The 24,594-nt window shown below is 55.6% G+C and overlaps 1 protein-coding gene across 8 annotated transcripts; it reads left to right on the forward strand.

The window, feature by feature from the left end:
• Positions 1-12,978: 12,978 nt before the first annotated feature.
• Positions 12,979-23,839, forward strand: CACNB3 (calcium voltage-gated channel auxiliary subunit beta 3; the record flags this gene model as incomplete). 8 transcript variants are annotated; one of them, XM_084256522.1, is made up of 13 exons in its annotated part: positions 12,979-13,020; positions 19,619-19,741; positions 19,951-20,073; positions 20,553-20,668; positions 20,938-21,002; positions 21,213-21,232; positions 21,430-21,510; positions 21,705-21,763; positions 21,917-22,026; positions 22,315-22,466; positions 22,696-22,791; positions 22,922-23,071; positions 23,507-23,839. In XM_084256522.1, 13 exons carry the CDS (start codon positions 12,979-12,981, stop codon positions 23,837-23,839), a joined length of 1,470 nt encoding a protein of 489 aa, XP_084112648.1. The 8 variants fall into 8 exon arrangements, with proteins under 8 accessions (XP_084112648.1, XP_084112651.1, XP_084112649.1 ...); XM_084256525.1 differs by having other exon boundaries at positions 23,525-23,839; XM_084256523.1 differs by having other exon boundaries at positions 20,941-21,002.
• Positions 23,840-24,594: the final 755 nt, after the last annotated feature.

The raw sequence follows: 24,594 nt of genomic DNA on the forward strand, positions 1-24,594 counted from the left end.
TTGCCCCATTTTCAGACCCATAGGCACACTCCTCACCCCACCCCTGCACTCTATTCTTAAGCACAGCTGGGGTTAATGTGGTGGGGGGAGTGTTTACAGTTGAAGAATTGATGACATAAAAAGAGAGTCCAAAGTTCTCCGGAGATCTCAGAGCAAGGGAACCCAAAGCACCAATTATGGGGAGAGGGTGCAGCCAGGGCCACAAGGACAAGAGAAACCTGTTGGTGCCCACACCACTACTCATCCTTGGGTGCTCCCCATAGCTCAGCCTGCCAGAGCCCCAGTCAACTCAGACTTCAACTTTCTCCACCACCCCAGCCTTCCACCCCTAAACCTCCAGCTCGCCTAGATTTCTGAGTCTCTTATGCTCTCTGGTGGCATATTCCTGACACTGCAGGCCACAGTTAGTCTCCCAGCTTCTCACCACTCGATTTACATGCTCTTTGGTGACCTGCTCCCGGGGGCAGAATGGGAAATTCTGGAAATCCTGGGAAGGACTGGGAATGCCATTGCATTAAAACAAAGGACCGCATCAATTTCTGAGCCTTTGAAACCCGTGTTAGCTCATGTACACAATGCCACATTCATCTTTTGTGAGTTGAATAGAAGCACTTGCTGCAACCTGATCCCAGACTCTGCTAGGTGCAAAGCTTACCAAGCTCAGATGATCGGTCACTTCCATCAAGGCTTTGAGTACGGCTGGTGATGTAAAGAAGCTGGAGTATTTAGAATTCATTCTGCTGTCAGGAGCAGAGAACCCAAGGACAATAGCAGGAGTCCCAGACCCAGACTATTGTTCCTGCTGCCAAATTTTCCTTTGTTTCTGCCCTTTTTTATAAGTCTGGTTCTCTTATTCAATTCCATGAATAAGTTACTCACGATCCTTCTAATTAATGACTTCTGCTCAAATTAGCTGGATTCTGATTCTGTTTTTGCAACCAGGAAGATTGGCCTTGGACAATGGATCAAGCTGACTGAGGCTTAGTTCTCCCCTCAATAAAAAGGGGTAATTACAATAACTTTCATATGCAAGGTTGATTTAGAAAATGAGTGTATTAGTTGCCTATTGTTACATATTTAGCAGGGTTTTTTTTTTAAGATTTATTTATTTATTTATTTATACAAGCACTGGGTATAGTCAGAAGCACGGGAGGGTGAGAGGATTCACCAGAGCCAGAGCGGGGGAACAAAACAGGCAGACTGATGAAATACACTGCTGAGAGGAGCAGCGGGCACGGCAGGAGAGGTCTGTCGCGCCATGTGGGACCATCACAGGAGGCCGGGGATGGAACCGGCTGCAGAGGCTGCTGGCAGCTTCACAGCCCAGCGCTCAACTGCCGTGCCACCAAGGGAGGCCCATATTTAGCAGTTTAAAACAACACACTTATTATCTCATAGTTTCTGTGGATTAGAAATCCGGGCATGGCTTAGCTAGGTGCTCTGTTTCAGCATCTCACAAAGCTGTGATCAGGTGTCAGCCAGGGCTGCAGTCTCATCTGAGGTTCAGGTGAGGAAGAATCCAGTTCCAAACTCTGTTGACAGAGGCATTTCCTGCAGGCCGTTGAACTGAGGGCCTTGGCTCCTTGGGCTCCTTGCCATGTCCATCCTCCCACACCGCAGCCTGCTTCATCAACATCTGCCAGCCAAATGGAAGTCACGGCCTCTGCTAGTCACAGTCTAATCACAGAAGTGCCATTTCTTCAGTTTTTATGCCTTCTACAAATGAGAAATCAGCCCACAATCTAGAGGGGGAGATTACCCAAGGGCATGGATGCCAGGAGATGGAGATCATCTGAGGCCCTCTTGGAGTTGGCCTGCCACAATGAGGTAGCTGTTAGTGATCTTTTTAAGGCCTTGTTCAAAACCCCACTTCCTTATTGAGGGCTTTTCAAGTTCCTCTCGCCCAAACCCATCAAAATGAACACTCCTTACAAAATGAGGAACCTTGAAGTTATACTGGGTATTAAATGGAGTTATTTTTAATTGCATTAGGAAGGGCGTTTTTTGGCACTGTAAGAACATGTTCTTTTTGAGAAACACTACAGAAACATTTAGGCATAAACTATCATGATACCCACACTTTTTAATAAAATATTTTAATGTAGTAGGGAGTTACAAAGTCCCTTTGTTTCCCTATCTCCCAGATAAAGTAATTGCCATAGAAAAAAATTGCCTTTGCTCTTACCAAAAAAAAGGTTCAGGAAGATTTATATATGTCTATAATAGGTGAAAAGGGACTAAAAAGAGGAATATTTAACAGCTATCAAACTTCCATATCTCAGAAGCTTCAGAGGACTCCCACTTTAGAACTGCACTCACAGAAAAATACACACTAAACTTCTTCCATCATCTTTGGAAGTGGCTATCGCTGACCTATAGATACTAGCATCAAATTTTTTAAAAAGTGGTGCTCAGCCTAGGACATTGCTCTTTCTGTGCTGTATTTGATCCTGGGATTTAGGACGTGAAACGACCCTAGAAAAGTCTAGGGTGGAGAACTAACCCCCAGAAGTCAATCGTTCCCTGCTCATTGCCAGCACCATCTCACAGGTGGGGAGTGGAGAGCAGACACTAGGGCAGGATCCTCTTTTGATTTGGTTTTGACCCAGATGGATCAAAGGACATAGGCTTACGGGAAGGGAGGGAGGTGGATACTTCAGTTGCGGCTGGGCTGGCCCAGGCTGGAGCCAGGGCACATACTCTCTGCAGCAGGAGGGAGCACCCACCACTTCACGCTGTCTTGGCTCCATGAAATGATGAACAGCCATAACCTTTCTTTTCTGGCACTCTTCTCTTGGGTCTCATCACTCTCCCTTTCAACTCTCTTCATTTCTCCTCCTCTCTGCAAAGGTAATCTCCTCCCTGATTAAGAAAAGTGCCCTAAGAAAATCTCCTCCCTGATTAAGAAAAGTATGTGGAGAAGAAGGAACTTTCCTACACTGCTGGTGGGAATGCAAACTGGTCCAACCACTATGGGAAGCCTATGGAGGTTCCTCAAACTACTGAAAATGGAGTTTCCATATGACCCAGCAATTCCATTCCTAGGAATCTACCCAAAGGACACAAAAACATTAGTTCATGGCCTCCCTGGAGGCATAGCAGGTTAAGCGCATCTCTGTGATGCTGTCTGCAGCCTCTGCAGCCCGGGGTTCGATTCCCCATCGGCCAGGGAGAAACCCACATGGCGCAGCAGACCTCTCCTGTCTCACCCGCTGCTCCCCTCAGCAATGTGTTTCAGTCAGTCTGCCTGTTCTGCTCCCCACTCTGTCTCTGGTGAATCCTCTCACCTTCCACACCCCTGGCCTGTACCCCAGTTCTTGAATTCATAAAAATAAATCTTAAAAAGAAAACATTAGTTCTAAAGGACACCTGCACCCCTGTTTATTGCAGCACTATTTACAATGGATAAGACTTGGAGACAGCCTAAATGGCCCAAAATAGATGACTGGATCAAGAAGATGTAGTATATATACATAATGGAATACTACTCAGCAATCAAAAAAGATAAACTCATGCCATTTGCAGCAAATGGATGGAGCTGGAAGGGATTATGCTCAGTGAAATAAGCCAGAAAGAAAAAGAAAAATAGGGCCTCCCCGGTGGCGCAGCGGTTGAGCGCTGGGTTGCGAAGCTGCCCGCAGCCTCTGCAGCGCCGGTTCGATCCCCGGCTGCTCCCCGGCCACCGGAGGAGGGTCCCACATGGCGCGCAGAACTCTCCTGCCGCCCGCTGCTCCCCTCAGCAGTGTACTTCGGTCCTTCTGCCTGCTCTGCTCCCCGCTCTGGCTCTGGTGAATTCTCTCGCCCTCCCGCGCTTCTGACTGTACCCAGTGCTTGTACAAATAAATAAATAAATAATAAATCTTAAAAAAAAAGAAAAAGAAAAATATCAGATGGTTTCACTTATAGGAGGAATGTAGGGGAACCAAATAAGGGATCAGGAAAATAAAATAATTATAATAACTTAAAAAATAAAATTAACAGACAACTATTAATCAGAGACACTCTTGGGGGTAGGGGAGAGGGGTCAAAACAGGGGAGAGAAGAGCACAAGGGATTATGGTGATGGTGCACAGGTGAATTGGTGGTGAGAATTTTACAGGGATTCCAACTGAGAGGAGAAAGCATTCATTGTACAAAAAGGAAGAATGATGTAAATATATAAATAAATAAATAAATAAATAAATAAATAAATAAATAAAATGTAAGGGGGGGAAGTGCCAGAATGCCACTAGACCAAGTGATCAACTTTAATATTCTCCAAAATGGGACAAACTGAATCACATGTCCCCAGTGCAATGCCCTGGGAAGGCCACCATGTAATATACTTACCACAAACATTTCAACTGAATCCAATCATAAGGCAATAACTTGAAGTAAATGTATAAAGCAATTGACCTGCATGCTTAAAAAATATCCATGTTATGAAAGAAAAAACAGGAAACTATTTTACGGACTCTGGAGGGAATGGAACCCGAATTATTTTTTTCTTAAGCCATAAGGGCATTGTTGGGACCATCAGGGAAGTTTGAAATGGACTTTACATTTGAGACTATTATTTCCTGAGTGTGATAATGTTTTGTGGTTATGTAGAAACGTCTCTGTTCTTGGCAAATACATGATGAAGTATTTAGGGATAAAGGTGATGTCTGCAGCTGGCTCTCACAGGACTAGAAAGACACATCTGCAAAGAGATAAAGCAAATGTGGAGAAAGGTCAAGAACCAGTGAATCTAGGTGAAAGATAGATGGACCTTCCTTGCAACCCACAGAAAAGGTTAACAATTTTCAAGATAAAATTTTGAGGAAGTGCCAAGACTTCAGCGTTTTAATACCCACAGGAAAATATTCTAAATGAGGAAAGTGACAGTATAGGCGGGTTTCCCCTAAATTTCACATTTTCTAAAGGGTGAGGACGGGTGGCAGTGAATATTTACTCAATAGGCACATCGAGTGCTAGGCACCAGCAAAGCAGGGAAACCAAAAAATATTTATTTAGAAATAATTTGATATTTGACTTTTTCCCCAAAACATCAAATTTGTCATGGAAATTTTCAAAATTTCATTAGCCTTCTTAATGTTTTTTATGGTTGGATTATTTGTTGATTGTTTTCCACTACACAAGGATCTTTATAATCTTTTTAACACTTAGGGCATGTAAACTGTTTTTTTTTTAATTTGTAAACATTTTAATTTGCATAAATTTAACCTTAACAAGTAATTTTTGGAAGTGACAAAATTGTCAGAAGTGATTTGAGTTGTGATATTTGTCCATGACCAAAAAATAGTACCAAACAAGATTAAATGGGACTGCTTTTGCATCTGAAAGAGTTTTTTTGTTTTTTTTTTTTTTAAGATTTATTTATTTAAGCATACAAGAACTGGGGTACAGGCCAGAGGTGGGGGATGAAAGGATTCACCAGAGACAGAGTGGGGAGCAGAACAGGCGGATCTGCTAAAATACACTGCTGAGGGGAGCTGCAGGGGAGGACAGGAGAGGTCTGCTGCTCCATGTGGGTAGTTCCCTGGCTGGGGGTTGAACTCCTGCAGTTCTGTGAATTGCTTCATAGTGCTGACTTAACCCCTTGCACCACCAGTGAGGCCCCCTAAAGGTTTTAATGTGTTCCAACTGCCATCAATGCAAACAGGCAATCAGTAGGAGGCAGAGAAACCAAGAAGGCAGAAAAGGAGACCATAAAGATATAAAAAATCCTTTGGAATTGGGGAACCTGACTCTGGGAGCCCGGGGAGAAAGTCATCTATACTGAGGATGGAAATTTTCTACATCAGCCTATCATTGGCTGTTTCTGAGTTAATGCAATTTCATTCTCTTTTTTTCTTTCCTCTTGTTTATTATATTGATTTTTTTTACATCATTGTTCATTTTTAAACAATATTTGCTTCCCCCACCCCCTCAGGTGTAGTCCCCATAGAGTTTCCTTCCCCAAGGCTGCCGTGCACCATCACCTCAGTCCCCTGTGCTCCTCCCTCCCTCCCTCTGATCCCCCTCCCTCCTCCTCCCCTGCAGGATGTCTCTGATTTGTAATTGTCCACTTTTGCTTTGTTGTGTTTTGTACTGTTATTATTTTTTTACACTGATGTCTTATTTGGTTTCCCTATATTCCTGCTATAAGTGAAACCATCCGATATGTTTCTTTTTCCTTCTGGCTTATTTCACTGAGCATAATTCCATCTAGCTCCATCCACGTTGCTGCGAATGGCATGAGTTTATCTTTTTTGATTGCTGAGTAATATTCCATGTGTATAAATATCACATCTTCTTGATCCAGTCATCTATTTTGGGCATTTGGGTTGTTTCCAGGTTTTACCTATTGTAAATAGTGCTGCAATAAACATCGGGGTACAGGTGTTCTTTTGAATCAATGTTTTTGTGTCCCTTGGGTAGATCCTTAGTAGTGGAACTGCCGGGTCGTATGGTAGCTCCATTTTCAGCAGCCTGAGGAAGCTCCAGAGGGCTTTCCATAGTGGTTGGACCAGTTCATGCAATTTCATTCCCCTTGTTGTTCCATAGTATTAATTGAAATGTTTTCTTTGCCTAAAATAAATGAGCTTCTTGCAACTATGTTGAGAAGCAGCGGGGCCAGGGATGACAGCCCCACCTGCCAGGGCTCTGCAGGGAAAGGAGAACCTCACAGAGCGGCCCCTTGGCCACACGTATTTTGTGGAAAAGCTCTTTTCCTGCTTCCCTCTGCCTCTGCTCCTGCCCTCCCCTTCTCTGCCCACCCCAGCTGTCTTCCTTTTCTGCATAATGTGCCAGACAGATCAGTTGAGGCCGTGAAATCAAGGAGACCTGAATTTCAATCAATTGAAGGCCCATGGACAAACTCAATGTATCCCTCCTTTCAACAAATAGTCCTTAATGGGGCCTCGCTGGTGGTGCAAGAGGTTAAGTCTCAGCACTATCAAGCTCTTGCCAGCCACTGCAGCATGAGTTCCATCCCTGGCCAGGGAACTAACTCACATGGCGCAGCAGATCTCTCCTGTCTTACCCACAGCTCCCCTCAGCAGTGTATTTCCGTCATTTGGCCTGTTCTGCTCCCCACTCTGTCTCTGGTGAATCCGCTCACCTACCCCGCCTCCTCACCTCTGGCTTATACCTTAGTTCTTGTATGCATAAATAAAAATAAATCTTTTTTAAAAAGAAAAAAGAAAAAAATCCAGAAGTTTTGCCAAAAATGTTGATGGGTAGTTTCTGGGTGGTAGGAATACGGTGCTTTCATTTGTCTAGTCTGTATTTTTTTAATTTTTTACAATACGTAAGGACTGCGTCTGTAACAAAAACAACAAGGTTATTTCTACAACTGCACTCTACATACTGTTATTTACAAATAATATCATTCATGCTGCCTCAGGGAAGAGTCAAGAAATGTCCTTGCTGCACTATTCTGCAGGAGAAAGGAGTGTGACCATGAGGAGTGGCGCGCTCATGCGCTCATCACTATGGTATCCGGCATGGGGGGCTTTCAGGGGACATCCCCAGCTCAGAGCAAGAAAAGGTCAGTGGACTAGAGAATCTGGCCTGTGGGGTGATATGAAGAGATCATGGGAGGTAGAATCTGAAGGTGTGGGTCTGAATCCAGATCCAATCTCTGACTGTGAACTTTAGGGCCTCCCCTGTGGCGCAGAGGTTGAGCGCTGGGTTGCCAAGCAGCCCGCAGCCGCTGGGGAAGGGTCCCACATGGTGCGCAGACCTCTCCTGCCCCCCACTGCTCCCCTCAGCAGTGTACTTCGTCAGTCTGCCTGTTCTGCTTCCCGCTCTGGCTCTGGTGAATTCTCTCACCCTCCCACGCTTCTGACTGTACCCAGTGCTTGTATAAATAAATAAATAAATCTTAAAAAAAAAAAAAAAGTCATTCAGGGCCTCCCTGGTGGCACAAGGGGTTAAGCACCACACTATGAAGCAATTCACAGCCTCTGCAGCGAGTTTAATGCCTGGCTGACCAGGGAGAAACCCACCTGGCACAGGAGACCTCTCCTGACTCGCCCGCTGCTCCTCTCAGCAGTGTGTTTCAGTTGATCTTCCTGTTCTGTTCCCCACTCTGTCTCTAGTGAGTCCTCTCACCCCCCACATCTCTGGCCTGTACCCCAGCTGTTGTATGCATAAATAAATAAATCTTTAAAAAAATAAAAATAAAAAGTCATTTAGCCTCAGAAGTGGAAGAGCCACTAGAGGTTAGTCGAAAGGCAAGGACTGAAACCCAGGTCATGGCCTGGGTCTCCCCACTGCATCTGTTTCCCTGCATTAATGTTCCTTTTTAAAAAAAAAAAATTATTTATGCATACAAGAGTTGGGGTACAGGCCAGAGGTGTGTGGGGGGTGAGAGGATTCACCAGAGACAGAGTGGGGAACAGAACAGGCAGATTGACTGAAATACACTGCTGAGGGGAGCAGCGGGCAAGACAGAGAGGTTGCCACCAGGAAGGCCCCCCTGCGTTAGTGTTCTTATGCCCGATAATAACTAACTTTCACATAGCAATTTACATCTCATGAAACACAAATGTTTTTGTTGAATTCTCACATAACCTCTTATTAAGCATGATTCCTTCCCCTTTTTAAAGGTTAGAAAATTGGGGCTCCCTGGTGGTGCAGGGGTTAAAGTCTTAGTGCTATCAAGCTCTTGTCAGCCTCTGCTGCATGAATTCAGTCCCCAGATCCTGAGCCAGCTAACGCACATGGCACAGCAGACCTCTCCAGCCACCCCCCCCCACCCCCCGCCACTGCTCCCCTCAGCAGTGTATTTCAGTAGATCTGCCTGTTCTGCTCCCCACTCTGTCTCTGGTGAATCCTCTCACCCCCCCACCACCCCAGACCTCTGGCCTGTACCCCAGCTCTTGTATGCATAAATAAATAATAATAAATCTTAAAAAAAAAAAAGAGAGGTACACAAAGACCAGGAAGTCAGGATGGGGCAGAAGGCTAGAGAGCAAGTAGAAGGCTACCTCAACTCCACTCCCAGCCCTACCCCACCCCCCTGATTCTCCCCCTACTCCCTCTTAGAGAAGGTCTCTGATCTGGGCTGAGATCTGAGATCTGGTGAGAGATAAAGGAGCCCATGAACTTCAGTGAGCCAGAGGGCCAGACAGGGGATCCAATTGCAGTGCCTCATCCCCACTCATTCCAGCAGACATTCAAGATCAGCCTCCACTCCTATCTCGGAGCCTTCTCTAGGCCATCCTCAGCCTGACAGCAGCTCCACCTTCCTAGAGGAAGCCCAGTCTCCTCCATGCCAGGCCCCAGAACTTGGCCCTGGGATGCTTTAGCTGCCCCCACTAGGGGAACTTTTCCCCCAAAGAGTTCCCATTACTTAGGCCTGTAACCTAAGTTAAACATCTCAGAACTCCTCCCAGGGATTCCCCACTCTCACCTCATCTCTTTCCAACCCCAGCTTCCCTCTGACATTTACAACATTTATAAATGCGTGAAAGAGTAGGAAGGACTTGAACTGACCCCTTGGGCAGTGCTGTGATTCAGAGTTCTAAAGCCTTGAGAGTTTGGCAAGAGTGAAGGAGAGAAAGTGGTAAAGTCTAGTCCAGCCCCACCTCCCCAGGTTTCTTAGGGATCCTGCCACCAACATCTCTTCCTCCGCCCGGGGCAGCCCTAGGGTTTGCCCATGCCACAGCCTTTCTGTAGAACTGGCATCAGTCATCACGTGCCATGGACCCAGAAGTGGAAACAGAGTCCTCAGACTGAAAGAAACATATACCAAGCATCTACTTTTGCCAGGCTCTGGGCAGCAAGAGAGTGAGAGCCAAGCATCTCAGCCCACTCACCTTCCCTCCTTCCCAGGTGCTGGAAGGAACTCTCAAGCCCACAGAGCAGTCACACTGTCTGCCTTAGAGTGGGCAAGAGTTGGGTCTTGAAATCACAAAGAGCCCAGTCCCTCCGGAGAGGCCTGGTGTGGGAAGCAAGGTGCAGTTTTCTTGGGCACTGTCAGCAGGAAACTCTTCAGACATATTTATAGCAAATGCTGTGTCAGGCGATAGAGTCTGAAAGTGCCTGGAAGCATCAAATATCACCCTGGGCCTGAAGCTGAATCCACAAAAAGACAACAGGGGTTGCAGCAGGAGGGATTGAGGTCTGATGTTGGAGGAACTTCCCCAGAGTACTATCTGAAGCTGACCATGGGGATTCCCTGTGGAAACTACTTCTAAGTGGCTTCTCAGAACAGAGGGGGAAAACATTTTTTATCTCAGTAGAGTAAGATATAATAGGATGGACATGATGCTCTTTGTTTTCTGTCCTTGGGATACACATATTTTCAAATGCCAGGACTACTAAGTATAATTGTGCAGATTAAGCCTTGCTGCAGAAGCGGGGTTTGAAATCCACCTTTAGTTTGGCAGGGGAACCCCTTGGTGGAGATCTGGACCTGCACAGAGCACGAGCAGAGAGACCCTGCCAAGCATCCTGAGGACTTGAGTACATGGGAACCTGAGGGAATGGGGTGAGATTACCCCAGAGAAGAGATGCAGGATGCCTGGAAACTCTTTGGACCTGAGGGCTGAGGACCTAACAGGTCAAGCTAAGGAATGGCCCCCTGGAGTATACCCAGGCTCCAGACCCCTCTTAGCAGGGTGCCAGACACCGTGAGGTCAGAGCCAGATGGGGGGACTAAGGGAAGTAGAGTGGGGAGGAAGAGGGCGTGCGTGGGGTCTGGACAGGGCCCAAATAATCCTGCCAGCCAACCACAGTGAGAGCACTGGGAGGGCCAGCTGTGGGGACCTGAGGGCTAGGCCCTTAGCTCACCGTCACCAAGGCTGAAGCAAGAAGGGTCATGTGGTCCATCAGCAGCAGTGGGAGATGAGAAAAGGTATCAGGCCCAGAACTGCCCCTGTGCACAGAGGATTCCCTCTGATAGGCTCTCAGAGAAGTCGCTGATAATTCTATTTTGAAGTAAGGGGTGGAGAGATGGTGTTCCAGGCTGCAGGTTCCTAAGAGGAGGGAGGGAGAAGGGGGGTTGGGGAACACAGGGACAGTTGCTGGCCTTGGTCAATATACGCCGCCGCCACCCCCCTTCTCCTATGGAAACTTAAGCTGCCCCAGGGCCCAGAGGAGCTAGTCCATTAGCTGTGGTGGCAATGAAGGGGGGGCGTTGGGGGGGGGGAAACTCTCTCCCTCCAGGTCTTATCTCCAAATGAAAGGCAAAGCTCCCGAGCCCCTCTGTTAGCCTTAAACAAAAGAAAGCAAAAAAAAAAAACCACCCAAAACAAAAAAGCTCCTTACACATTTTAAACACACAAAAGCTCTTTATCTCCTTTGAATAGTTGAAGCTGAGTAACTTGGGGTGTGTGGGCGGCAGGAGATCCACGGATGATCGGACTAGACCATAGTGGGAGAAGAGGTGCCCCCCCCCCCAAAAGGCACTTTCCAGGTTAAGTCCAGCCTAGGAGGAAGCTGGGGGTGGAAAGAGAACTGATTCTCCCCCAGCTGAGCTCCCTTTGGAATGGGGGCAAATAGAGGACAGGCTGTAGGGGGGTGGGGGGGTCTTCAAGATCCCACAAGGATGGGAGGATGTAGAGGAAGCTTCCTGGAAACCCCCAAGAGAAGGGGATTGAAAGAGGGTCCCGGGGAGGCGCGAGCGCCCCGGGTCTGAACAAGTCCTAACCGGGGTTGCTGGGAAGTTGGGGACCCAAGTCGCTCCACTTCGGCTGTTTCTCTCCCCACAAGGGGGGGGTCCGCCGCCCCCGCTCCCACCAGTCACCGCCTCTGCGAGGAGCAGAGTCGCGCCCGGGGGTGCGGGGAGCGCGGAGGGGCCAATGGGAGCCCGGTCCGCTCGGAAGGACGCAGAGGGAGGGTTGGCCGGGGCTGCGCTCCCGCTCCCCTTCCCCCCACAGAATTTGGGCTTGTCCTGCTGGACGCACCCGCGAGGGGGGCGGGAGGGGTGCCGACCCGGGGAGCGGCCGGCGGCTCTGCTCCCTGCGGTCCAGGCCTGGCCGGGCAGCGGCGGGGCTCGGCGGGGGCGCCCCGGGAGACCAGAATGGAGGTGAGCGCGGTCTCGGGCCCCAGAGGGCCGCGAGCGCCCCAAAGGAGCGCCGGGGGAGCGGGGGTGCAGCGCCGCGCGGAGTTGCAAAGTGGGGTCCGGAGGCGGGACGGCAGTTCTGGGGAAGGGGCGCGCAGGCTCCCTCCTGGGACCGGCGGGGTCGGCCTCGGAGCCGCCCCCCCGCCCCTCCAGGGCAGCGCCTCCTGCCGTCCGGCCGGACCCCGAAGGCCGGCGGGCGCGGCGGGCACCGCGGGGATCGCGCGGCCGGGCGGCCCGGGGGGAGCCGCCGCCTCCCCCAGCCTGTCGGGGCGCCCGCGGCGCAGGCCGGGAGCGCGGGGGCCGCGGGGCGCTCGGGGCGCGGGCGCACCCGGCGGGCTGTCTCCGCGGGGGGCGCGGGGCCGGGGGCGGCGGCTGGACGTGGCTCCCGGGACCCCGGGACGAGCCGCCGAGCGCGAGCGAACGTCCCTCCCCTCGGAGCCGCCCCCCGCCGAGGGCCGCGCGCTCCCGGGGCGCAGGGGGGAGGGCGCCGCGCCCCGGCAGGGCTGGGGGGGGCAGGACCCCGCCGGGAGCGCGGCCCCCGCGGCCCGGGCCTCCCCCCTCCCGCCGGCGGCGGCCGCTCCCCACCGTTCCCGGGGCAGTGGCTGAGGGCGACGCGGGGCGGGGGGCGGGGGGAGCGGGAGGCGGGGGGCGAGGCGCGGGGTAGGGGGGCGGGGAGGCCCCGGAGGACCGGCGGGGGCGGGGCGGGGGAGCCGGCGGGAAGGTGAGGGGCGCGGGAGGAAGCGCCGCGCGCGGGAGGGAGCGCCGCGCGCGGGAGGGGAGGCCGGAGGGCGGCGCCGGGGAGGGCGGCGCGGGGGGGCCCGGGGAGCGGAGCGGGCCGCGGGGCGAGGCCGGCCGCGGCGGAAGCAGCGCGCCCCGCGCGGCGAGGTCCTGCGCCTCCTCGGAGCCCCTGGCCCGGGGACGGGGAGGCCGCCGCCCCGTCTATGTCTTTTTCTGACTCCAGTGCAACCTTCCTGCTGAATGAGGTAAAAGCGGGGGCGCCCGCCCCGGTGGGTGGGCAGAGAGCCCCGTTCCAAGCCAGGAAGAGGGCCGGCCCCGGGGGCGTGCGGGGCAGGGAGGGAGGCGGGCCGCGCGGGCGAGGCTCAGCGTGGACAGGGCGCTACGAGGGGCAGAGGCCGGAGCCGCAGCTCCCAGGCTCTTGGACGGGGAGGGGCGGCCTAACTGGGGATCAGAAAAGGCTAAAAGAGAGACTGGAGAGCGGAGGGCGCCGTCCAGCTCCCCGGTGGGCTCCCTGGGGGCAACCTAGCAGCTGGACTGCGGGGCTTGGTCCTGATCTAAAGGGGCGCCGGGAAGGGCGTCCAGAGTTCCGAGCTCCCGCCAGTTTCTCCTCGCAGTGCTCAGGGCTGGGGATCTGCCCGGATTCCTAGGGCAGTTGGAGGAAACGCTAGTTTGTATTCTGGAGGCTCCCAAGAACCCCAACTCCCAAACCCGATTATTCAGGCTTCCTGCCCCCACCCAAGTCCTGCTTCCATGCCCGTCAGTAACTGCCAGCTGCCAGTCTAACAGCATTCTCCCGGAGTGAGGAGGCAGGAGGAATCTTCTCAAAAATTTCCCCCTGAGCTCTTTCCCCTTAAGCTCCGCCAGGGAAAAGTAAGGGGCCCAGAGACACCTATAGGTGCTTGTCTTCTTATAGGACAGGGAGTCACTAGATCGGCCTAAGAACTGGAGCTGGAAGGTGTAGGTGGAATGCGAAATGGAAGGGGCACTGAGCAGCAATCCAGAAGTGAGAGAGAGAGAGAGAGAGAGAGAGAGAGAGAGAGAGAGAGAGAGAGAGAGGCTCTGAAGTCCCTGCAGGACCCAGGGGATGCACCGAGTATGAGGAGCTTGAACTCGTCTCCTGGGGGTGACTGGCATGGCAACTTACCTTCACGAGCAGACTGAGCCAGCACAGTCCCAGCCCCGGAGGAAAACAAGAGAGTGTGTGAGGCAGGAATGAAGCTGATGGCAAATCCACCGTTACCTCAGACCAGAATCCCCTGGTGGTGGGGAGAGTCCCGGAAGGAGATGCCAGAAGAGAAGATTCAGGGACGGGAGAAGCAGCTGATGCCTGGCTAGATGTCTTCTTCATCAGAACCCTCTCAGGAGCGCGCACCTTGGGGGTCTTCCTCTGTCACACCTCACGCTTCACTGACAATACAGTGAGCACAACAGTGAGGAGCCCAATTGTCTGGGAACTTACAGTATAATCCAATACAGGACCAACCCCCAAAGGGTGCTGGACTCAAGAAGGAGGTCAAGCAGCCTGCCTCCCCCAACAGTGACCGGGCCCCTCAGCCACAGGGATGCCTACAAGCTGCCAAGTTCAGCAGGAGGATATGCCGGGCAGGACTGGACTGCACCATTCACAGGGGTAGACGGACCCAAGGCAGACTTAAAGGGAGTCTTAAGGCGAGCCTCACCCCCTTTTTTTTTTTCTTGTCAAGGGGACATAAAGTGACACAAGTAGAAGCCAGCGGGTTTGGGCGGCCTTCCTCTCTCTCAGCGCGGTGCTTTCTCCCCTAGATCTCACCAAACCCTCTCAGAGTTTTGGTTTTCTCGTTCCCCAGAAGCCCAGGAAGGTAAAAGGATGAGCAGATTCCTGATTCACCCTCCTGGGTGTGAGAGGCCTGGGCGTGGGGCAGGGCTGCGCTCCAGCTGCAGCCCTCAGTCTCCAGCTGCAACCCTGAGTCTCACATCCCCAGGTGCCGGGTGGGGCGGGTGGAGGGTGAGGACCATCCAATGGATAATTTTGCCCAAGAGATGAAAAAAGAAGGGAGCTCAAATGGGTGAATCTTGGGGGAAATTTCCTCAAGATAAGAGCTGGGCTCCTCTCACCTCAAATCGGGGTGCTCCCGTGAAAGCCGGGTACAGAGGGCCACCTGTGGCTCCAGCCACTCCCCTCCGTGTGCAGAGGGAACCTGGCCTTCCACTAGCCACAAGGGGAGACTTGTTCTCCCTTCCCAGCCCGCGCGGCCTGCACCCCACCTTCGATCCCCGCCGCAACACCCCCCTCCACTCTCGGGTTTCTTTCCCGCTTCCCTTTAGGCTCACCCCAAACAGTGCCTCCCGCCCCAGTCCCCACGGGCGTCCTAGCAACGCCTGGCAGGTCCTGGGCGGAGGTGAGCAGGGGCCCCTGGCCGCCGCGGCGGGACGAAGGCGGCGCGCGCTGCAGGGGCGGGGCAGCCCCCGAGCCTCGCCCGTCCGCAGGGGGGTCAGCCCCGCACCTGGCCGCGGCGAGGTCCCAGCCCCGCGTGGCCAAGCACCTGTTGGGGGGCAGGGGCTATTCTCCTGACACTGACTGGGGGCGCCAAACCCATCCTCCCGGGCACCCTGGCGGGGTTCTGCCCCGGGGGGCCCCGAGCGCCCGGGCCCGCCGCGCGGCGCGCTCACCTGGCGCCCCTCCCCCGCTGCCCGCGCCCCGCCTCTTCAGTCTCCCCCCGCCCGGCTCCCCATTTTGCCATCACCCCTGCCGCCCGCTCCCCCGGCCCGCGCGCTCCCGCCTCCCGGGGACCGGCGCCCCCCCGCGCCCCCCCCCGCGCCCCCCGCGCGCCCCCCCGCGCCCCCCGCGCCGTCCTTTGTTCCCCGGCGGAGCATTTCCTGGGCTGCGGGGCCGCCGGGCCGGGCGCCGCTGCTCGCCCCGCCCCCGGGATCCGCCCGCCCAGCCCGCCCGCCCGCCCTTCCTCCCGCGCCCCGCGGCCCCGGCGCCGGGGACCCCCGCGCCGCCGCCCCCCGCGCGCCCCTGCGGCCGGCTCGGCTCGCGAGGCCGGTGGGCGGGCGCCGCTGTCGGGGGCCCGCGCTGCCTCCGCCGCGGGGTGGGACCGGCAGGGCCGGGGCTGGGGGCGGCGACTCGCGCGAGCAGCTGCGGCTCCGCGCCGGGCTCCCTCCGCGCCTCGTCCGCTCGCGCCGCCGCCCGCAGGCCCGCGGGGCTCGGCCGCATCCCCGGGCGCGGCCCGCCGCCCCCGCGCCCGCCCCCGGGCCGCCCCCGCCCCCGGCGCCCGCGCTCCCCGCCCGGACTCCCCCATGTATGACGACTCCTACGTGCCCGGGTTTGAGGACTCGGAGGCGGTGAGTGCCGCGGTGGGGTGGGGGCGGGGAAGTTGGGGGACTCCCCTCCCGCGGACCGTTCCCTCCCTTCAGGACTTTGGGGGGAATCGCCGGGCGGGGCGCGTTGGGGGTCCTCCGGGAAAGGTGGGAGGTGGGTTTTCATGTCTGGGGCTCCCCAGTGCCCCTTGGCGTCGGGTGGGTGCAGGAGGGGGGTTGGGGGGAGGCTCGAGCAGGTGGCTGGACAGGGTGGAGGGGGGCAGGACGAGGGCACGGGGACTTCAGGGGGGCACACGCTGTCTGGAGTTCTGAGGGGAGCAGAATCACGGGGTGTGAACACAGCAATTACAGAAGAGACTGGGACTCCTGGGGGGGGGGGGAGAACGAGCCAGACTATCCATGCCTCAAGCACAGGACAGTTTAGGGAGGCTAGGAGAACATGAGAGAATTGGGGTACCAGCCTCTTCCAACAGGATTATAAAACTTGAGGACCTCCATTGTTGCCTGCCGCTGCTCGCCCGAGCGTTGCCCTGGCGCTGCGCTGTGCCCCTAGCCTAGCTAGCTGCGCTCTCAGGCTGAAAACTGGGCCCATGGGTGGGCCAGCTGGCGGAGCCCATTCATTTCATGCCTCCTGCTGAGGCGTCTGCAGAGTGGTGGGCATCCTGCGCCCCTGCTCAGCATGGAGGGCCTGGAGGTGAGGCCAGGGAAGCTAAGGGCCTGGGGATGGAGAGGAAGCTCTTTGCTCAGAGAACCAGGCAACTGATAAATATTTAATTCTCCTCTTTGCTTTTATCTCCTGACCCACTGAGACGAATCAGCTCATTAGGCAGAGATTCCCGGAGCTCCACGAGCAGGGACAGTGCCTGGAAAGATGGGGCAGAGATGGGGAGCATGTTCTCAGCCCCTTCTCTCAAACATCCTGCCAGAAGGACTTCTCAGGAAAGAACCACTAGGTGGCCTGGAAGAGGTCCCGGAGAGGGACAGGGTAGAGCATTCCAGGGTCCGAAAAGGCAGTGCTCGAGCCCTCTCCCATCTCCCAGAATAGATGAGTCTTAGGGGTCAGAACAGGCAACTCTGTCCTTTTCAGAGTCTGGGCTCCTGCTGGGCCTAATTCCCCACTGGGTTTCTGGGGCTAATTATATCGCAACCAGAGCAGATGCTTTTCAAGGCTCTGGTGGACACCTTTCTAATGGTTGAAGGGACAGCTGGCATGGCCCAGGGTGCCAAGGTGAGCTTGAGAACAAGCCTCTCTCTGGGGCCTGAGGGCCCTCGAAGGTTCTGGTGAGAAGGGCTGTTTACTCGTGATAGTGGTGGGGGTAGCCAGCCAGCTCATGGCACCTTCCCCACCTCTCTCTGGTTCCTAGATCACCCTCCCCCACTTCCCTTTTTCTTGCCTGGCTCCTTGCTCTCCCTGAGGCCCCCTCTGAAGCAGTAGGAGGGAGATCAGGCTCTAAATAAATCCACCGGCTCATCTCCCTCCTCTCCTTCCCCCGTGCCAGGCAAGAGTGGCGCTGCAGCCTGCCCACACACTCACCAAGCAAGGGGGCACCACCAGGGCACTGTGCCAACTCCTGGCAGCTCCAGAGTACTGAACCTCTAGGTCTTTGGGCCTAGGAGGGGGTGGGAGAGACAAGACCCCAGAGTGTACATTGCAAGACATCCCTGCCCCCCCCCCCCAAGTGTTGCTAGAGTGTGTGAGATGGGTGAGCTCTGATGACTTGGGAATAATGGAGAAGGGATTCCATACTGAGCATGACTCATTAAGCATTTAGGGAGAGATCTGTCATTACCACCCTAGGGTGAGAGCCCAGGTAACCCGCAGGCCCCAGGCAGGGACATGAAGATTCCGAATTAGGCCAAGAGCCCAGAGAGCGGACTGTAAAGGTCAGCTCGTCCCCACCACCGTCTGGGCATGCAGGCGGCATCTGATGCTTGCTTGTCGAAGTGAGTGGTCGTCCCGCCTGCCGGCCCCCTTGTTGTTCAGCCAGCCCGTGTCCTGAGGCCCCTGGCAGGAGGTCCCCTACTCGGTGAACAGTGCAGTGTGTCTTCCTGGGGCTTCGCCTCTCTATCCTGCTGCCAACCCAGCCTTATTTTCTTCTCAAGAGATGGGGATCAGCCGGCAGACTCTGCTATAAAATGACTTTTTCTCGTTGCGCTACCTCCATGCCTTTGTTTTACCACAGGCTTTGTCTTTAGCTCGGACTCTCGGGCCTAGGCTGGTATCACCGTGACCAAACCTCTTGCCCCAGGTGGGGTTGGGGTAGAAAGCAGGGGATGTGAGTTTGTCTTCTCCACTGAGTCTGGCCTCTCTGCCTTCTGTAGATGTTCCTACACCTTGGGTTTGAGAGAATGTTCCTCAGCCTGAGAACATTTGAAAACTCCCCTACACACACGCGCGCGCCTGCCTTCCCACACAGAACTTGTGTTAGGCGCTGCCTTATCTCTGCCACCGGCACCTTAAATTGATAGAATGATCAGTTCAGTCTTTTATCTATAAAGAGGAAAATTGAGGCAGAAAGAAAAACTTCCTGCTTCCCTAGACTGAGGGGGAAATCCAGACCGCCTGCCCAAAGGTTCCGCTCCCTCAGGGGACTGTGGGTGAGCTCTGCACCCCTCAAGTGCACCCTCATCGTCCACAGACCTTCCTCTGGGCGGGAGTGGGGGACTCTCCTGCTTCAGGTTACCGAAGACCAGTCCCCCTGCTTCTATCCCGAGGGCCCTGTATCCTGCCTGGGTTGCCAAGCGCCAGCATAGCCTTCCTCCAGGGCTGACACCCCTTCGGGAAGGGGCGGAGAAGGAGGCCAGGTGGTAGGCGTGGCTGTTGGCCTCCTCAGAGCCCCGGGAGACAGCTTTGTGTTGCCTTCTCTGTCTGCCTTGTTTGCTTCACACACCTGGCCAGCTGCCCTCGCAGGTGTGAGAGTGAAGAAAGCGTGGGGCAGGGACTGCGGAACGGAAGTGACTTCCAGGAGTTGGCAGCTCTGTGTCCTCCTCTTGGCCCTGGAAGGGTCGGTGGGGGAGTGGGGGATGAGCTCTGAAGGGAATGAATAGTTTCGTCCTGACACTCAGGACTAGTGGGTGCCATGCCAACCGGCAACTTTTGATGTTCCCAGCTGGCTGCACTGCCAGGCGTTTTAAAGGGAAAATTTCCAGGCTGCCTTGCAGTCTGATGTGAACAAGAGGGCTGGGTCTCTGCGATTCAGAATAACCTCAGCCTGTCTTCGGGACACCTCCCTTCCCTCTGCCTCGGAGGACAGGGGAGAGGGGAGAAGAGGGAGGCAGGAGAGAAGCAAAGGCTCTGTTCCAAGCTGCAGTATTAATAGGCTTCGGGGGAGGGCCCAGATCTTTGCACATATCGATCGGGCTGGATTTCCTGCAGCCCCAGAGGCATGGGCCCTTCTCAAGGAGATAGGCGGGACCTTTGGGGCCAAGCCACCCCCTGGACATGGAGAGGCTGGGGTTAGTGGAGGCAACACAGCAGGGCTGGGAGGGTACCTCCAAGTGCCCTTCACACCCGAGCCCACACGCAGCTTCCCCCCATCCCAGGGTTCTGCCGACTCCTATACCAGCCGCCCATCGCTGGACTCTGACGTGTCCCTGGAGGAGGACCGGGAGAGTGCCCGGCGGGAAGTGGAGAACCAGGCTCAGCAGCAGCTTGAAAGGGCCAAGGTATCACCTTGCCGGCTGGAGCAGGATGGGGCAGGCCAGCCCGGGTGGAAACTTGGGATGGGTCCTAAGTGCCATGGAGTCAGTGGGTAGGATGCGCGTGAGTGTGATGGGCAGATCGGTGGGGCCTCCACCCCCTGCTGACGGGGCACTGGAACTGGAAGGGGTGCTCTGAGGCTCCCCTCCTTTGCACCAATGATCAAATTCCACAGCACAAACCTGTGGCATTTGCCGTGAGGACCAATGTCAGCTACTGTGGCGTACTGGACGAGGAGTGCCCAGTCCAGGGCTCTGGAGTCAACTTTGAGGCCAAAGATTTTCTGCACATTAAAGAGGTAACTGACGACTACACGCACACACACACACACCCCCCCCCCCATGAGAAGCTGCCGAATACTCTGCTCTTGTCCTAGTCCCCTTGCCACCTCGGTCCTTGTTTATAAAAAAAAGTCCCCAAGCTCCTCAGTTCTGATCCGCGTGCCCGGTGGATCCACCCATCATCTCCAGAGACCAAATCAGGGTCTTCATTCTTGAGCCCTGGCCTGGGCCTCAATATCCTGGTTTCTGAGGCGAGTAGATTAGGTGCCTCAGAGGTCCTCTGACAGCTGCCATGCCTCCCTCTGAAGCCTTGGGTGACTCCAGCCCAGCCGCCCTTCCTCTGGCACTTCCTGCTGCCCCACTTCCCGGCGCCCCTTTCTGTAGACCGGCTCTCTGCAGACAGCCACAGGGCCTGCCTGGCTCCTTCACATTGAAGAGCCAGGACTGAGGCCTGGGCTGCCTCCTGACCACCCCTTCCTGCTCACGCCACCCCCAGAAGTACAGCAACGACTGGTGGATCGGGAGGCTAGTGAAGGAGGGTGGGGACATTGCCTTCATCCCCAGCCCGCAGCGCCTGGAGAGTATCCGGCTCAAGCAGGAGCAGAAGGCCAGGTGAGCGCACGGAGGGCAGGGCTGTGACTCAGCAGACAGACACCCCAGACGCGCCCTTCACCGGCCGCTTGTGCCGTGTGTCACTGCATGTGCATGTGCATCGCCCCCAGTAGAAACTCACCCCAAGTGCACACGTTAACACCACACAGGTAAACACACACGCCACCCGTACACCCACCTCGCTAGGTGAGACACGAGGAACGTAGATAACTGTTAGACAGAACGTGAGGACGAGATGCAAAGACACTGACCTCCCTTTCTGCTCTCAGGAGATCCGGGAACCCCTCCAGCCTGAGTGACATTGGCAACCGACGCTCTCCTCCGCCGTCTCTAGGTAGCCTCCCCTCCACCCACCTGTCTTGGTAGGTGGGTAACTAAGACACAGGGAGAAGGGAACTTCCCCAGGTCACCTGTGTGGGAAGGGGGTGGTGGAAGGAGAAAAGGCTGGGAGAGGCCCAGTGCCTCCCTGGGGAAGGGAATACCATGTCCTCAGGGCCTTCTACCCCTTCATCAACTTTAATCTTTTATTTCCTTTTCCAAAAAGCCAAGCAGAAGCAAAAGCAGGTGAGTCAAGGAAGGGCCTTGGGCTGTGGGGGGCTCATAGCTTAGGACTGTGGGGACAGGTTTCCAGGCAATCACTGCTGGAGGGGCAGAAGCAGAGAGGGGAGGGACCCCAGAACTTCTGAATCTGCCCCGCAGCAGACAGGCATAGGGCAGGCCGCAGGGCCATGGCTTTGCCTGACTTCGGGTTTGTTCTGCAGGCAGAACATGTTCCCCCCTATGATGTGGTGCCCTCCATGAGGCCTGTGGTGCTGGTGGGACCCTCTCTGAAAGGTTATGAGGTAAGAGCATGTCCTCTCACAAGAGTGGCTGCTGGCAAGCCCCATTACAAGAAGGCCACAGGGGCGGTGGGAGGGGACGCTCTTCCTCCGGGGTCTGTGTGTGGAGGAGGCGGGAGGCGGGCTCCAGGCGAGAGCCCTTTTCCAAGAGGCCCTTTAGTCAGCCCCGTGCCTTTCCTCCCACTGCTCCCGCCCAGGTCACGGACATGATGCAGAAGGCTCTGTTTGACTTCCTCAAGCACAGGTTTGATGGCAGGTAAGCCGGAGAGCGCGAGGACCCGGGGGACCACTGCCTCCTCCGGGCAGCGCAGCGAGGTCGTCTCCAAAGGGAAAGGTGACAGACCTGGGCAGGGAGGGACCTGGGGCTTTAAATTCAGAGGTGCATTGGGAGTCTCCACGCCCACCCCAGGATCTCCATCACCCGAGTCACAGCTGACCTCTCTCTGGCAAAGCGATCTGTGCTCAACAATCCCGGCAAGAGGACCATCATTGAGCGATCCTCCGCCCGCTCCAGCATCGGTGAGGCGCCCCGGTCACCCACTTCTCTGCTCACTCAGGCCTTCGCGAGGACTTCCCTCCTGCCCTTTTCTGCCCCTGCTCTTTGCTCTCTGCCCAAGCCCTCCTCTCCAGCCCCGGGATTAGCAGGAACCCACCCCAGTCTCTTCAGTGCTGCTGCTTCTGCCTGCCCAGGCCTTGATGAACTTCCTCCTCCTCCACGCCCTTCTACTCCACTGTTTGGGACCCCTTAGAGCCCACCCGGTGGGTGAATCGCTGGTGAGCATTGCCACCCACTTGCTCTCCCGATAGCTGAAGTACAGAGTGAGATTGAGCGAATATTCGAGCTGGCGAAATCCCTGCAGCTGGTGGTACTGGATGCTGACACCATCAATCACCCAGCACAGCTGGCCAAGACCTCCCTGGCCCCCATCATCGTGTTTGTCAAGGTGTCCTCACCAAAGGTAAGTCAGCCGCGGTGGAGGCCCACGGGACTGCCCTCCTAGGATGTGGCAGTTGGCTTGGTCCTGGCACAAGGGCTCCTGGAGTCCCTTTTTCTGCTGCCCTTTCATACAATTCAAAGTCCTCTTTGCCTGCTACTGATGCCATATCACAAGAGGGGGACTGGCCCAGCTCTTTCTAGGCCCAGCTGCCCCCAGAGACTCCTGGCCTAGCTCTGCCCCTTCCCCTCAGGTTCTCCAGCGTCTCATCCGTTCCCGGGGGAAGTCACAGATGAAGCACCTGACTGTACAGATGATGGCTTATGATAAGCTGGTTCAGTGCCCACCGGTGAGTGCTGGGGTCAGCTACTCCTGTGCCCACTCTTGCTGCTGCCGGGCTGGGGAGGTGATGGACATGGGGGAGGGGACTGTTGCTGCTGAAAGGGAAGCCAGCATCCCCCCTCGTCCTCCCTCTCCAGGAGTCCTTTGATGTGATTCTGGATGAGAACCAACTAGAGGATGCCTGTGAGCACCTGGCTGAGTACCTGGAGGTTTACTGGAGAGCCACCCACCACCCCGCGCCCGGCCCTGGCCTTCTGGGTCCTCCCAGTGCCATCCCTGGACTTCAGGTAACCATGTCCAGAAGGTACAGATGTTCAGACTAAGCCAGTCAAAGCACTGCCCTCCTCCGCCCCCCCCCCCGCCCCCGGGCCAAGGACCCTCCTTGGGCTGCTACTTTGAAGGCCAAAGGACCAGGGCAGCCAGCTGCGCTCTACAGAGCTAGTGCAGAGGCGAAGGGAATGACTGGAAGAGGAAATGTCACTGAGGTGGCTAATCGTAGGTTGCTTTTCCAGGGCTCAAGAGATACCGTCTCCAAACCCTTCCCCTAGTCTGTCTTGGAGGCAGAGCCTGCAGTTTGTGGGGTCAGAAGGTCCAGTTTCTTGATCTGAAGCGGGAGAATGCCCCGGCATGCGCGTTCCTTGCGCTGTTACCTATACCCAGGAACTGGAGTGTACTAGAGGTGGGAGGGAGGCCAAGGCAAGGCCTGCGGTGCCTCACCTGAGCTGTTGTATTGGCCACAGAACCAGCAGCTGCTGGGGGAGCGTGGCGAGGAGCACTCGCCCCTGGAGCGGGACAGCCTGATGCCCTCAGATGAGGCCAGCGAGAGCTCCCGCCAAGCCTGGACGGGATCTTCACAGCGTAGCTCCCGCCACCTGGAAGAGGACTATGCAGACAACTACCAGGACCTGTACCAGCCTCACCGCCAACACACCTCGGGGCTGCCTAGTGCTAATGGGCATGACCCTGAAGACCGACTCCTAGCCCAGGACTCGGAGCACAACCACAATGACCGGAACTGGCAGCGCAATCGGCCCTGGCCCAAGGATAGCTACTGACAGCCTCCTGCTGCCCTATGCTGGTAGGCACAGGCGCAGCTGGCTGGGGTGCCCTCTCCAGGCGAGGTGGGGTTAGGCTGGCATTAGGCTGGCACTAGACTCAGGCCCACAACCCCCTGCCCAGCCCCAGCTGTGGTCCGAAGGTTCTGGGAGAAGAGAGGGTCCCCCTCACCTCCTGGGCAGCGACCTCCCCTAGGCTCCCACTCTAGGTACTAGCTGTGTGTGCTGCACCCCTGGCATCTCCCTCCTCCTGCTCAAGAAGCTGCCCCCCTGGGCAGTGCCCTCAGGCCAGAATCCCCTAGGCAGGAGCCTTCCTACCAGACTCAGGGAAGGGATGCCCCCTCAAAGTGACAAGAGGGTGGGGATGTGGGCAGCAGGGCATGAGGAAGAAGCAAGCCCCTGAGCAGGCACAAGTCCTAACAGTCAAGGGACCCAGGGGTTGTGCTTCAGAGTCAGGGGCCTCCACTCACCTCACTGCCACACATCACAGATGAGACAATCAAAGCCCAACGGGGTGGCACTCCCATCCATCAACTGGGGTGGGGCATCCACACACAAGGCTGGAGCAGTAGGCAGGCTCCGATGGGGTCAAAGGCCTCACAGCTGAAGCTCTTGAAGGGAAAGGCTCTCCTCACCCCACCAGGAAGCTGCTTAACATCTGACAAGACCAAGGACCGGAAGCCAGATCAAGCCAGATGGCAGGGGTCGGGGGCCAACCCGGATTGGGAGTTTGGGAAGGGAGGGGGTATGCGGAG

The sequence above is a fragment of the Talpa europaea genome (genome assembly GCF_964194135.1).
Source record: "Talpa europaea genome assembly, chromosome: 15".
NCBI lineage: Eukaryota > Metazoa > Chordata > Mammalia > Eulipotyphla > Talpidae > Talpa > Talpa europaea.